At 29.2% G+C, this 14,348-nt stretch overlaps 1 protein-coding gene across 2 annotated transcripts; it reads right to left on the bottom strand.

Annotated features, from left to right (window-relative positions):
- On the bottom strand, positions 9,340-13,794 carry LOC107614699 (putative cysteine-rich receptor-like protein kinase 43). Of its 2 annotated transcripts, XM_016316842.2 has the most exons (8): positions 13,074-13,787; positions 11,576-11,903; positions 11,209-11,334; positions 10,966-11,102; positions 10,568-10,778; positions 10,269-10,491; positions 9,904-10,057; positions 9,340-9,794 (listed from the first exon to the last, which is right to left on the bottom strand). In XM_016316842.2, exons 1-8 carry the CDS (start codon positions 13,524-13,526, stop codon positions 9,477-9,479), a joined length of 1,950 nt encoding a protein of 649 aa, XP_016172328.2. In that variant the 5' UTR covers positions 13,527-13,787; the 3' UTR covers positions 9,340-9,476. The 2 variants fall into 2 exon arrangements, with proteins under 2 accessions (XP_016172328.2, XP_020967871.1); XM_021112212.1 differs by lacking the exon at positions 9,904-10,057 and having other exon boundaries at positions 9,517-9,794; positions 13,074-13,794.

Here is a 14,348-nt window from a genome sequence, read left to right as displayed (position 1 = left end):
TTCCAAAAGTTCACCTTTTTGTTTAGACAAATTAAAAGGTAAAGGGAAAAAGGAATGAAGGGTTCTACCACTGATTATGAAACGCAATTTGTGCAATTTATTTATTTATTCATATCACGAATGGGGGGCTATTATGATCGTTATTGTTGCGTGCTAAAGAATCTCTTAAATCTCACCCTAGCTAACTAGGCATATCAGTATAATTGCCTTTATATGATATTCTAAACGATCCTTTTTCCTAATTAGATAAGTAACTTTCGATGTGGAGAAAAATAAGCCAATGGTCTAGCATATTGAGATTATATATGTGAGAATAATATTTTAATTTGACGGGTCTTTGTATTAGTTATATAATTATGTTTATATTTTTATCTAACTAACTGATTAAGCTATACATTGCTAGGATTTTTATAACTACTAAAAAGTTTTGAATTTTATCTTTATTAAAAAAAAGTTTAACTATTCTGTTGGTCTCTATAGTTTTGTGAAATTTTCAATTATATTTCTATACTTTTTTTTTTCTTTTTAATTGGATCTCTGCACTAATTTTTTTTCATTTATTAGTAGTAATTGGCTTAATTTTATAAAAACCTAACTAAAAAAAAGAATTGGTATAGGGACCTAAAAAAAAGAAAAAACAATGTAGAGACCCAATTAAAAAAAAAATTGATGCAAGGACTCAATTAAAAGAAAAAAAATGTATAAGGATCTAATTGAAAATTTTGCAAAACTATAGAAATCAACAGAGTAATTAAACCTTAAAAAAATTAAGTACATACATAATTACGCTTCAAACCCAAAAACAAGAATATTGCGTAAAGAAATGTGTTATATAACTATTAATTCATATATATACCTCTACTAACAATTTATCAATAGCAATTTATGCCTAATGATAACTAGGTTAGAGAATTAATTTATATATAAATAATAGGTAGTCAATTTATTCGTAGGGGTGTCCATGTATCGGATCGTATCCGCAGATCCGCGGTAAATATTCGCATCCGATCCGAAAATTGCGGATACGATACGATCCGCAAATTGATCTGATCGGATCGGATCGGATCCGATCCGCGGATATCTGCTCTACATCCGCATATCCGATCCGCGGATCCGTAGATCCGCACTATAATAATTAAAAAATAAATAAATATATATATTTGGTATTATATTTACTTGTTTGTATGTTTTAGTTAGTAATTATTATTCATATATTGTATTATTTTATTTTTGTTATTTAGAGAGAGTTTGATTAAAAATATTTTAGGAATAAATAAGTTTAAAATTATCAAAGAAATATTTTTATCGAATTTTTTTACATAGAAATATGATTAAAAAGAGAAGCTTTAATAATGCGGATATATCCGATATCCGATCCGATCCGCAAATGTGCGGATCGGATCCGGCACTAAAAAGTGCGGATATTATATCCGATCCGATCCGATGGAAAGTGTGCGGATCGGATTGAATTTTCGGCCATATCCGATCCGATCCGATCCGCGGACATCCCTATTTATTCGTAATAAAAAATAGAGAAAATTCCACCCCTCCCCTACGAGATGCTAAAATGACACTCCCCTCCTCTTTATTTTATAAATGTACATTTTCCTCCCTTCTAACTTTTAAAAAACCTCCTCTTTAATCCATTTTAAATTTTTTGTGTTAACTAATATTAACTTTATGCATTTTTTAAGAAAAAATAAATTATTTTTTGAAAAAATACCCATTAACAAAAATTTTATTTTTTATCATTAATTTTTTCTTACCAAAATACCCTTTAATAAATTATTCTTTTATTGATTAAATTATATTTTTACCAAAATATTTTCAAAAAAATTAATAATTAAATTATTTTTTTCTAAGATACCCTTAAAAAATGGATAAAGTTAACATTAGTTAATTAATACAAAAAGTTTTAAATTGATTAAAGAGGAGGCTTTTTAAAAGTTAGAAGGGAGGGAAATGTACATTTATAAAATAGAGGAGAGAGAAGTGTCATTTTAGCATCTCGCAGGGGAGAGGAGTGAAATTTTCTCTAAAAAATATCATTTCCTAATTACATGATAAATTTGGATACATATATACATATAATTATATCTCACTACGGCAATAAAAAATCTTTGATTGAAGCATGAATTACATTGTAAAAATCTTACAAATAAAAATAAGTTTAATTTTGATACACTCAGTGTAATTACTTTCGTTCTTTTGCATGACTATTCATGTGGTAATGCGAAAGGTAGTTATTTTTATTGATATGTCGTTACGTAATTGAATACACATGTAAAATTACTTTACACTGGCAATGTATCAAAATTAGATTCATAAAAATATATTACGAAATTTTATTTATTATTTATTTTTGTACACGAATTGAAGCACTATGAGACAATTATTGAAACAACATATATAAAGAAAAGATCGTCACATAATATTTTTTTTTTCATCCTTGGTAGCTAAGTGAAGCATATCATATCATATAAGACGGAGGAGGAGACCCTAAAAGTGTCTTCAAACGAAGCATGGTATGTAGGTACCATTAAATTCTCTGTGATTTGAACATCTGAGGCTGTGTTTTCTTCCTCATCAGCTTCTTTTGACTCTTAGGTTTTGGATTATAATGAGGTAGAACAATACACATCATGCATATAGTATAATCACTATTCTTTGTCCTCTTCTAAAAAAGTTGACAAATGAGTGAAATGACAAGTGCATCCAACACTTGATGGTTCTTAATTGGTATGATATATGCCAAACGTGATGGAATGAGACAACTAACGAAGGATGAGTAGTAGTTCTATTATTCATTGACAATTATTATCTTNTCAGAATAAATACTAAATAATTTTTAACATGATAAAAATTTTATTAATTTATGTGTATAAATTTTAAAATATATGAGTGTAAATTATATTAATTTATGTCACTACAAGAAAAGAGAGCTATTTTAACATGATTTTTTTAACAGCTATAAAGTGTAAAAATTAATATATATTTTTCACAAATATCACAAATGTCAAATTCTCTATGTTTTTTTGATGAATAATTTGATTATAGAAAATTACTCCTCAATTTTGACACTCATTTGTTTTCAACTTACTCCATTATTCCTTTTCTTCGTTGAGCTCCGTCAATTTTGGCATCACACTGCTCTCAGTTTGGGATCATACTACTCATTCTTATCTTCAAAATCTCAGTTTATTCTTCAGTTTCAAGATCTCATCTCATTCTTTGTTACAATTTTTTGTTGAGAATTTTTTATGGTCAATAAGTGTCAAAATAAATAATATTTTTGATGGTTAATAAGTATCACAAAAAATATATTCTCAAATTTTTCTAGTAAATTATTTTTTGATGGCCAATATTTATCAAAATAAGATTTAAACTTTTTTTTTTACAATTACTTATATGTTAAAAATACTATTTTTGACAAAACTTTTATTAACATATTTTCATAGTTAAAATAATGTCAAAATTTGTTTTTTTGACAAATTTTAATTTTTTTGACACATAATAATCCTTAAAAATAGTCTATATTATTATAGTGTGTTAAATATTTACTAATTTTGATAATTTGAGGGTACAGTGGGAAAGAGATTATAGCCACAGAAGAAGCTTGCTTTAAAGGTAGGTAAGTGGGAGATGCCATCTAAAGAAATAATGAAGAGAATTAAAATTGTGATGCAAAGCATTTGGATGTTAAAAGGTAAGATTCCAAGCAAATAATGAAATTAAAATTAAAAATAAAGGGTCAATGTTAGTTGGCATTGTGTATCATATTGTCCTCCACTTAGTGCACTACTACTCTTACATACATCAATTGGTCAACCCACTCCCAAATATAGAATTCTCCTCCTTGCACATAACTTATTAAATACTAGGTTATTGTTTTAGTGTATGCCACTCCTTTTTCTTTTTCTTTTTTTTTCTTCACTCATGATTTCAATCGATCAATCATGTTGATTACTTTTATCTAATTAATTGTATTTTTATAAGAGTTTAATTATTAGTGTATGTATATACACATATTTTTATGATGATGATGATAGTGTAAAGTATTATACATTGTTATTATATTTAAACTAGATCTATTTTTATAATCCAAAAGCAAATTGGGTCCAATAATCTAGTCTTAGGTTTAGGAAAACGACAAATACATACTATCACTTTGGAGATTATGAAAAAAAAAAAAACGTTTTACATACAAAAAGAATATATCTACATTGCTATACTAGTATAGTGCATTACAAAAATAATGTTTGATGACGCAGCATGTTACATTTTATTATAAATCAAATTAAAGTTCGATTTCGTTCAATGTATCTGTAGTAATATACTAATATCATATACACTATAGCGCATGAAAATTATTTCTTGTATATCTTCATTGTTTAGGAAATATTATAAGAGAAGATTATTAGCAACATTTATCCTTCATTCTAAAGAGGTAAAACTTAATATTTTTTTTTTATCTCTTTTTTATACATCATATTGTTTCGAAGTAAATTTAGGATTATTTTTTAGTTTAATTACTTTGTTGGTTCATGTAGTTTCGCAAAATTTTCAATTAAGTCATTATACTTTTTTTTTCTTTTAATTTAGTCCTTGTATCAAATTTTTTTTTTTTAATTTGGTCCTTACACTTTTTTTTTCCTTTTATTTAGGTCCCTATACTAATTCTTTTTTTTTTAGTTGGGTTCCTATCAAAATAAGTCAATTACTACTAATAAAAAGGACTTAATTGAAAAAAAATTAGTGCAGGAATCCAATTAAAAAAAAAGAGTATAAGAACCTAATTAAAAATTTTACGAAACTATAGAGACGAACAAAATAATTAAACCTTATTTTTTGTACGTGTGAAACTTAAATTTATAAAATCGAGACAAATATGTGACAGATCTTTTTGTTTCGGGTTGGTATTTCAATAAGATTGAATATATATATTCATAAGAGACTTTAATATTTAAGTTATTAATAATTTAAGATAATATATAAAAATTATTAGGATAAGGTAATAATCTATTTTAAATATACAATTAGCCTTTATTTATAGTGTCTTGTAAAAGAATCTGAAAAAAAAAAATTATGTGGATATTATCTTAATTTCGTTTATTATAAACCATACTTTTTTTGGAGGAGTATTTTTTGATTGATTACAATTTTAAACCTAATTTGGGAGTTGTAGCGTATTATATTATTCTATATAAATTATATATATATTTTATCTAATAAAATATGTGTGTAGTTTTTTTTAGGAAAAATCGAGTCTTATACATAATATAAGAATTTAATTTTGATATACTGACAGTGTAAAAATATTTTAAACAGTCGCATAATTATAATTTTTTTATGATTATTCACGCGATTAATATAAAAAGTAATTATTTTTGTTAATGTAGTGTTATGTAATTGGATATACGTGTAAAACAATTTTATACCGACTGTATATCAAAATTAAATTCATAATATAATTCAAAAAACAAAGATTTACATTTAGTTTCATCATTTGATATCTTCTATCAATAATAATAATGGCCCATATATTGACCAAGATCATTCATTATTTTTTGCTCTAGAAGAATGACATTACCTACCAATTAATTATGAGTTTAATATATTATTAGAAGACTTCTCTTTAATTTATTGACTTTTTTCAAATGATGAGGGAAAAAGGAATGGTTCTGATTTGTTTGACGCTCGTTCCCCATATGAAATTGCATAATTGGAAGTATATATATTATGATGAAGATGGAAAAGTTAAAGTACATGGTGCAATGCAGTGCAAGTGTGTGCCAACCATATGAACCACAAATTATAATGGAGATTCAATACCATTATTATTACTTGCCAGGTTGTAATTTTCTAACATTCTTCTAACATGGACGCTTAGCTCGTGAATGTGTTAACTCAAAACCTTAAGGTAATAAGTCAATGGGTCTCTCATCTTATAAAATTTTTACTCTTTTTTACTTTTTTTGATGTGGGACTAATTTCAACACTTCTCACACTTACAACATTAATAGAATGGTGATCAATAATGGCTTCCTAAAATTCCAAGAGATCATAATGGAACCAGATAATTAGTTGATCTAGATGAAACCTATTCAACAATAACTACCTTACTGATTCTTCGAGGGGATGGAGACTTTCAATTAGTCGTAATCTCTGAGTTTAGATAGGTCGATATTTGTAAGGGAACCTAACGATTAAGTCAGTTAAGATCTATCATATATGAATATTGATATTGACACAGAATACGACACGGGACACGTTAATATGAAATATAAAGTATTTTTTAGATAAGATATTTTGATATTTTGATATTTTATTAATATTAAAATATAAATTAATTTTTTAATTATTTTTAATATTTTATTTTTATTATATAAAGTATTTAAAATATTTTTTGTTTTAATAAATAATAATATATACTATTTGAAGGTTGTGATAGGCTTAGAGAAGGGGGGTTGAATCTATGCCTTCCTTTTAGTTGCTGTTGTTACCCTTTTAAAACAGATTTGCAATTCTGATTCTATTTTAACTTAGCAGCGGAAATTTATGAGACAATTTATTTTTGTCTCATGAATATCAGAAAACAGAACACAGCAGAGAAGAGAAAAGCTAACACCAGCATATATCCTGGTTCGGTTGCCTTGTGCTATGCAACCTACATCCAGTCTCCTTCACAACTATGGAAGAATTTCACTATAGTTAACAGTATTACATACACCAATAACTCAGGATTGACCCAATCCTTTCACACTCAAGTTCTAACCTAACTTGACATTGGCTATGCTAATACCTAACTATTCACTCTTAGTGCTAACCCAACTAAGAAAGGGATACCTCACAGGTACAAAATACAAGACATAAACACACCTAAAAAAATCTGAAATTAACTCTAGACTTTTCTCTCAAGTGTATCACTCAGCCTTTTTCCACTCATGGCTTTTACTTGAGCTTTCTCACAATGCCTTTTCTCACAAGAAATTACAGAGAGATAAACATAGAAAAGTACAGTACAATCAGTAAAACATGAAGGAGATTGACTTCATCAGCAGCCTCTTTGCTATGTGCAAAACCAGATTCACAAACCTCAGATACAGTTTTTCAGTATTGGCCGAATGCTTCTTTGAAAGAAAGCATTATCCAAGTAGAGGAACTTCTTCATAACACAACTCACTAACTCTGGTTTTCTCTCCTTACCTTCTGAATGAACAGCAAGCTTCTTTTATCTCCTTGCATGTGGCTGAGTTCTTCTTCCAAGGTCAACACCTTGAGCCTTGAGCTTCACCAACCCACAGATTCACTTTTTCACCTTAATCCTTAGAGAAGAAACTTTCCCTCTGACTTCCTCATCTTGACCGAAAGCCACAAAGCAGTAACAATAGAAATCTTCCAAGGTCAACTTGATCTGAGCCCTTGAAAACCAACTTGGTCCCCAAGTATCACTTGTGATCGTAGATGTGGAGCAGAATAGGGCAGAGAACCACTTTCCCTTGAATGCCATTTTCGGATATAGCAGAGAGTTGGGAAGAAGGGATGAAGATCTGATTCATGCAAGATGAGATGGATTACCTTTCTTAAACTTGATTTGGTTTGGATTTTCTGTTCTTTGCTTCTATGCCTCAAGCTTCAATTTTCTCTTTCTTGCTTCTTTGGTTACTGGCTTATGGAGGAAGCTTTTCTTCTCTTTCTCTTTCTTACTTTGCTGAAGTCTTGATGTGACTTGATTAGAGAGGAAAAGGACGTTGCTTTTGGTTAAGCAAAAGAGAGGGATTTGCATTTCTGAAACCAGATCGGGCTTGGATCGGGTATTGGTATGCTTGGCCCGATTTAATTTCTTTGGTTTTTTTTTTTTTTGCTTTTGCTTGGGCTCTTTATTTTGCTTTCAGCCCAATATTCTTTGCTGAATGCCTTTTATTCCATTTGGGCTATTAACATTTGGCCTGCAACAATAAACAATTAGTTAATAAGTAAATATAATTAATCAACACTAATTATTTATTTTGTTCAAAAATAATGTTTGTCATCACTAATTAATTTAGTTAATTTCTTAACTCAACACTATTTTTAAATTTATTTCAAGAATACATATTAAGAACAAGATTGAATACGCTGACATATGATGGTATTTAAGTGTGTTTAAATATGTTATGAAAAGAATTTTTTATTTTTTATTAAGATATGTTTAGACATAACAAACACGATATTTTTTTTATATTTTATTGTTTATTAAGTTTAATGCAATGAAATTAATTAAACTCTTCGATAAACATTAATAGTGAATTGAAGTTGACAACTAGTCTAATTATTTGGTGGTGTTTGTTTGCTGTTTTATTAGTTAGACTTCAATAAAAGAAAGTGAATATGTAATTATCTTTATGTAAAGTTGATAGTTAACAGCTGTTAGATAATAATTTGGTCAAATTTATTAAATTATTAAATGACTCTTAATTATCAATTTCATACAAAAATATCTCTCTTTAAATTTTTACCATAACAAAAAGCAGAATAATAAAAAGAATAATGCATATGATTGAACCCTTAGATTAATATATACTTTGCTTGTATGTTGCGGTTGTGGGAAGTTGTAATTGATTAGCAAAGAAAAATAAGCATAAGCAAGAAAATGTGGCAGAGATTGATAATCTAATTTTGTAACACTAATAATAATGAATCATATAAGAGAGTAAAAACAAATTAATTATATGGTATGATTGTTGTTGGACAATATCATCTTTCTCACCAACTTTATAATGCATATTTGGTGCATACTACTGATTTCTAAGGATTTGGTTCGTCCACTCACTCATCGTGCCATGATTTGTTATTATCACTCAAATTCAAAGTAACTCAGATGAAGCTTTTTCTCTTTCTTTTTTTTTTTTTCTTTCTTTGGATTTTAAAATTGAAACAATGTTCCCTATAACTACTTAAAGCTAAAGAGAAAGACGGCTTCTATTGAATAGAATAAAATAAATTAATTAGGAAATGAAAACAGAAAATAGAGAAGAGTAGAGAAAATTCTTAAGTCCTTCTTAATAAGGTATATATAAAAGAAAAGAAAAATAATAAATAAAAGCTTCCTGTCAAACTATATATGTATTAGAGTTAGAATAACCAAACTATTAAATCATTCTTCCACCTTAGCTCATGACAACAATAAAGTCGTCTCACACCTCACAAATTTAGCCCAACAGAATACACAAATTCAATTATAATTTTAGTCTTTATTTTATCTTATAGTTATTTTTATCTTTATCTTATCTTTATCTACTTTTATATTTCATAGGTCAATACTCTATATATACTTAGTTTTACCTTCATAGTTTACAATTCAATCAATCAACAATCAATCAAATTTCTTCATCTTTTTCTTTCACAATTCTATTATCTTTGCGTACTCTTTCCGTTTTATTACAAACAAAATAGGAAAAGCCTAAAAGCCTAAGATAATTAAAAATAAAGAATTGTTACACACTTCTTTCTCCAAAATTTAAAGGTACTGTCGATTCTGAATCATCTGAACCTTTCGATTCCCAACTAGATTCTGTTTCTTGTGGAAATTCCAAAGAATCAACCATGAAAGGAGGTTTGGAAGGTACTGGCATTACAACATCTTTCTGTCTAAGCATTGCTACCACCTCTGTCATGCTGGGACGCAGATACGGCAACTCTTGTGTACACAGAAGTCCCACATGGATAACTCTTGCAATTTCTTCAACATCTTGATTTTCCATGCTTTCATCAATAATTTTTGACGTAGTGTTTGATTTGAAATGCTTCCATGCCTACAAATATTAGGGAAAAAACAAAAAAAAGGAACTTAAGTACGAGGTAGTTAAAATTTTTGTTAGAATGAGACCAAATTTTTCTATAAAAATTGGTAAGAATATTTACATGAGAAACAAGAGTCTCAAATGTTTCTTCATTAGACTCAAATTTTGCATTCTCCACTCCACTGATAATTTCAAGCACTAATATTCCAAAGCTGTAAACGTCTACTTTCTCTGTTATGGGACAACCAGCAAGATATTCCGGTGCCATATACCCCCTATTATGACATGGGAAAGATATAGTTAATACAGAAATTATATTGGTAAAAATTCAGGTACAGTCAATTTCACATGAAGTTGATAGCTAAGAGCTGTTAAATAATTTAAATGATTTGATTAAATTTTCATCTAACGGCTCTCAGTTATCAATTTCACGTGAAGTTAACTGCACCTGAATTTTCACAGTTGCAAGACATGATATGTACTCACAATGTGCCTACAATAGATGTAGAGTCATAGGACTTCAACTTTGCTAAGCCAAAATCAGAGATCTTTGGTCTATATTTCAAGTCTAATAAAATGTTTCCGGCTTTGATGTCTCTATGAATTATTGGCCCTTCAGAATTGCTATGCAGATGTTCCAATCCATCAGCTACGCCAAGGATTATACCCTGCCTCTTTGGCCAATCCAACTGTTTCTTCTTCTCCGGATCTTCCTTCCACCAGCAATAAACAAATTAATAACCATATAGAAATTAATACTTGGAATCTATATATAGCTAACTTACCAAACAAGATGCAGTTAAGGCTTTTGTTTGCAAGGAATTCAAAAACCAGATAGCTTTCTGTGGAGGTGAAGCAGCAACCAAGGAACCGAACTAGATTCTTGTGTTGAGCTTTGCTATATACATCAATTTCATTGTGAACTTGTTGCTTTCCCTGCTTTCCACTCAAAAAGAAACGCTTTATCGCTATTTCTCTTCCATCTTGTAAGGTTCCCTATCATGTAGAGTGTTAGAAATAAGAGACTGAACTGAAGAAATGATGGTATATTATTGAATGTATTCAAGTTGTTTAGAATGATAATATAAAAGGGTATTTATAGATGCTAAGAGAATCGTAATAATAAAAACGTAATATTCTATAATAAATATTCAGATATACTAAATAATTCTAACATACATACCTTGTAAACTTCACCATATCCCCCTTCACCAAGTTTATGGAATTCATTGAAAACATTGGTTGCTCTCTCTAATGTCGAGTACTCGAACTGCATGAACCATGAGCTTAATTTTACTCTACTTGGGTTCATCTCTAGTCCTTATTAAAGTGACATTGCATTCACAAGAAAAAAAGCTTGATTAGAAGCATATTATTATTAACTGTTAGAAAGAAAAAACAACTAATTGTTACTATTGAGGATTACCTGTTCGTAAAATTGGAATACCCCAGAGTTTGTCAACATTTTTAGTCCCATGGTGTGCAACTACAATAAGCAATGAACAAATAGCAATTGCACCAAGAAGAATTGCTGTGCATTTCATCAAAATTTCTGCAAGGGAGATGAATAAGCAACTAAATTATTATGCATAAGGAGAAAGCAATGAAACTTTACCTCAAGTGAAAGATATTTGTAACTAGGTGAAAACTCAGGTGAAGTCGACTTCACGTGAAGTTGATACCTAAGAATCGTTAGATGATTTGACTGATTTGACTAAATTTTTATCTAACAGCTCTCAGATATCAACTTCACGTGAAATCGACTTCACCTGAGTTTCCACCTTGTAACTAACCTCTTTGTTTGTTTTTCAAGTCAACAATAATGAAGTCATAATCAGCATAACGCAAAATGCATCCAGTGTTGATAACATGGACCTGTGTTGATGGCAAACATGATATGGCGGTGCTAGCAGCATTTGATAGGCAAGCAGCACACAAATCCTCGCTCAATGTTTTCCAGCAAGTGGCCGCACCATAGACGACGAGATTCGAACCTTGACGCCGTCCTTCTATGGCTGTGTAGCCATCCTTTTTGGGTGCCTCGAATGCCATTTTATTTATTACATTTACTGCCAAACCAACAAATCCTTTTTCATCTTTTGCTTTCTCACCACTACATCCCTGTTTTCAGAGTGAAACAAAAATCATTTCAACATTATTTCAAGTTGGTGAAAACTCATGTGCAGTCAACTTCACGTGAAGTTAATAGTACTGCACCTGAGTCTCCACCTAAAAGTTATTGGACATCAGAGTAGCCACACAGAACTCTTCACAAATTTAGACAATGTTATATATGGTGAAATTGAGGCATTGAGCATTGCTAATAGTCCTAACTTATATAATCACCTAGTTATGACAATGTTCAGTTAAGGAATCAGAGACCAAATCTACAAATTGTTTCATGCAATTGTTAAAATAACAAAAATTTACATTAATATCTATATCAATTAAGTAGGTTTATCATGATCATATTGAGAGAGATAAATAATGAAAGAACAAAAGTCGAAAAACTCATGAATCAATTTATAAACACAAGTAATATTTTCCTCGCAATTCTTATGAGCTTAGAATCATTAAAAATGCTATGTGTATACCAAAAATGAGTTATTATATTTGTGTATAAATTAACTATACTATGTGTATATTAAAATTAGTCAATATAAAATACATATTAAAATATAAATACGTATTAAGTAAATTAAACTGCACATATATTTATACACAAATATATAATGATTGATTTTGATACACTGTATGCACATTGCATTTTTTATGTATAAAAATATATTGTTTAACTTATTTTCAACATGTATTTTGATATGGAAAAGTATAGGATACCAATATGTTATCTGCCAACTTATTGCCAACAATAATTAATTATTATATTTTAAACACATATATAAAGAGACACATCCAGAAAATATATCTATAAAGACATTTCTATTAAATACAACCATAAAAAAGATATTTTTATTAGACACATCCACAAAGACACTTCCATTAAACACAGTTATAAATAAGAGTTAACAGAAATTGACAGAAATACTCTTGGTACCATAGCGGGATTGTTTTGATATACACAGCTAATTTTTAGTGTATATCTAACATAACAGTGACATCGTCACGTGCATTGTTACTTAAACAACCCCATCATTAAGCGTGAATTTAATGTCAAATTTCAACTCCCTTAAAATCTTCATGTTGCTAAGGAAAATAATCATCATTAGGAAGAAAAAACACAATTAATTAAAAGGATAAACAAGAAAGAAGAAAGAAAGAGGAAGAAAGTACCCTCAAATAATAAGGGGTAACGCTCTCTCGAAAAAAGCTATAATTATCATAGCGCATAAAACAGCCATCACTTGAAAAGGTTCGAGCACCCTTGGCAGGCAAGCAACTTGGAAAAACGCTTTGAAGGGATTTGAAGCACTTCACGCATTCAGAAGCAGAAAGATCAAACCTACATTGTGAGAACACGTGTATGCGATATGGTGGGTCACCAACTTCCCTAACCGAAAACTTGGATCGACCCATGTCATTTTTCATCTCATTCACCATATTCCAATAATTCTCTTGATATTTCAATAACAAATATTGGTCTGTCATGTTGGTGTAGCTGCATGAGCGATGTATGAGTTCACCCTTGCGGGACCTATCATATTCGCAATGGATTCCACAAAGCCATGAAAGAATAATAATAATGATTGTTGTTGTTGTTATTAATGGCAGAAACTTGTTGGCCATGCATCCATGACGATGACAAGGAGGAAGTACCAGAACGATAGAACGCTGATTCTGAATTCGCAAATGCTGATGATGATTTTCGTTTCATTCTATTCACGTTCGTTTCTCCTTGTTTTAATGAAGATCGAATTTTCTAGTTTTTCCATCTTCATTTTTCTGTTATAGATATGGATGTTGTTAATCGTATCCAGCGGTGACCTCATTTGTTTTTAGTAATAACATACCAAAATTTGTTTTTCATAATGCTATAACATGCACTATATATATCCGATCACATTTCCTCATCACCTCAACCATTATAATAAATTTTCTAAACAATTATGTAAAGCAGACTACTTTAACAAAGACACTCAAAATGTCTTTTTTTTTCAAGAGGTTCATACATGTCATGTTAGTATTATTGGACATTCTTATTAAACTGATTAATAATTTATTTTTTATTATAAATCATAACAAAATTGGTTTATTATAACAATAATAATAAATCCAATTGTCTCTATTATAATTATTAGATCCAATTTGATCCGATCAAATTATACCATCTAAATTAAATATTTTTAAATTTTTGATAAAAAGATAATTATATCCCTGATTTTTTGTTGTTTGGACATTTAAATTCCTAAAAATTTAAAAATACAATTAAATTTCTAAATTGAGTTTATTGTTATTATTATTAAAAAAATCGATTTTATTCTAATTTGTTAAGAAATTCAAAAATAACCAATTCATTAATACGTCCAATAATAATGCGACACGTAAATATTTTTATAGAAAAACGTTTTTCGCATCTTTACGGGAGCTTTACTCGTATGTAGAAAAAAT

Source organism: Arachis ipaensis, chromosome B09 (genome assembly GCF_000816755.2).
Source record: "Arachis ipaensis cultivar K30076 chromosome B09, Araip1.1, whole genome shotgun sequence".
NCBI lineage: Eukaryota > Viridiplantae > Streptophyta > Magnoliopsida > Fabales > Fabaceae > Arachis > Arachis ipaensis.
This window is presented reverse-complemented; position numbering and strand designations above follow the sequence as displayed.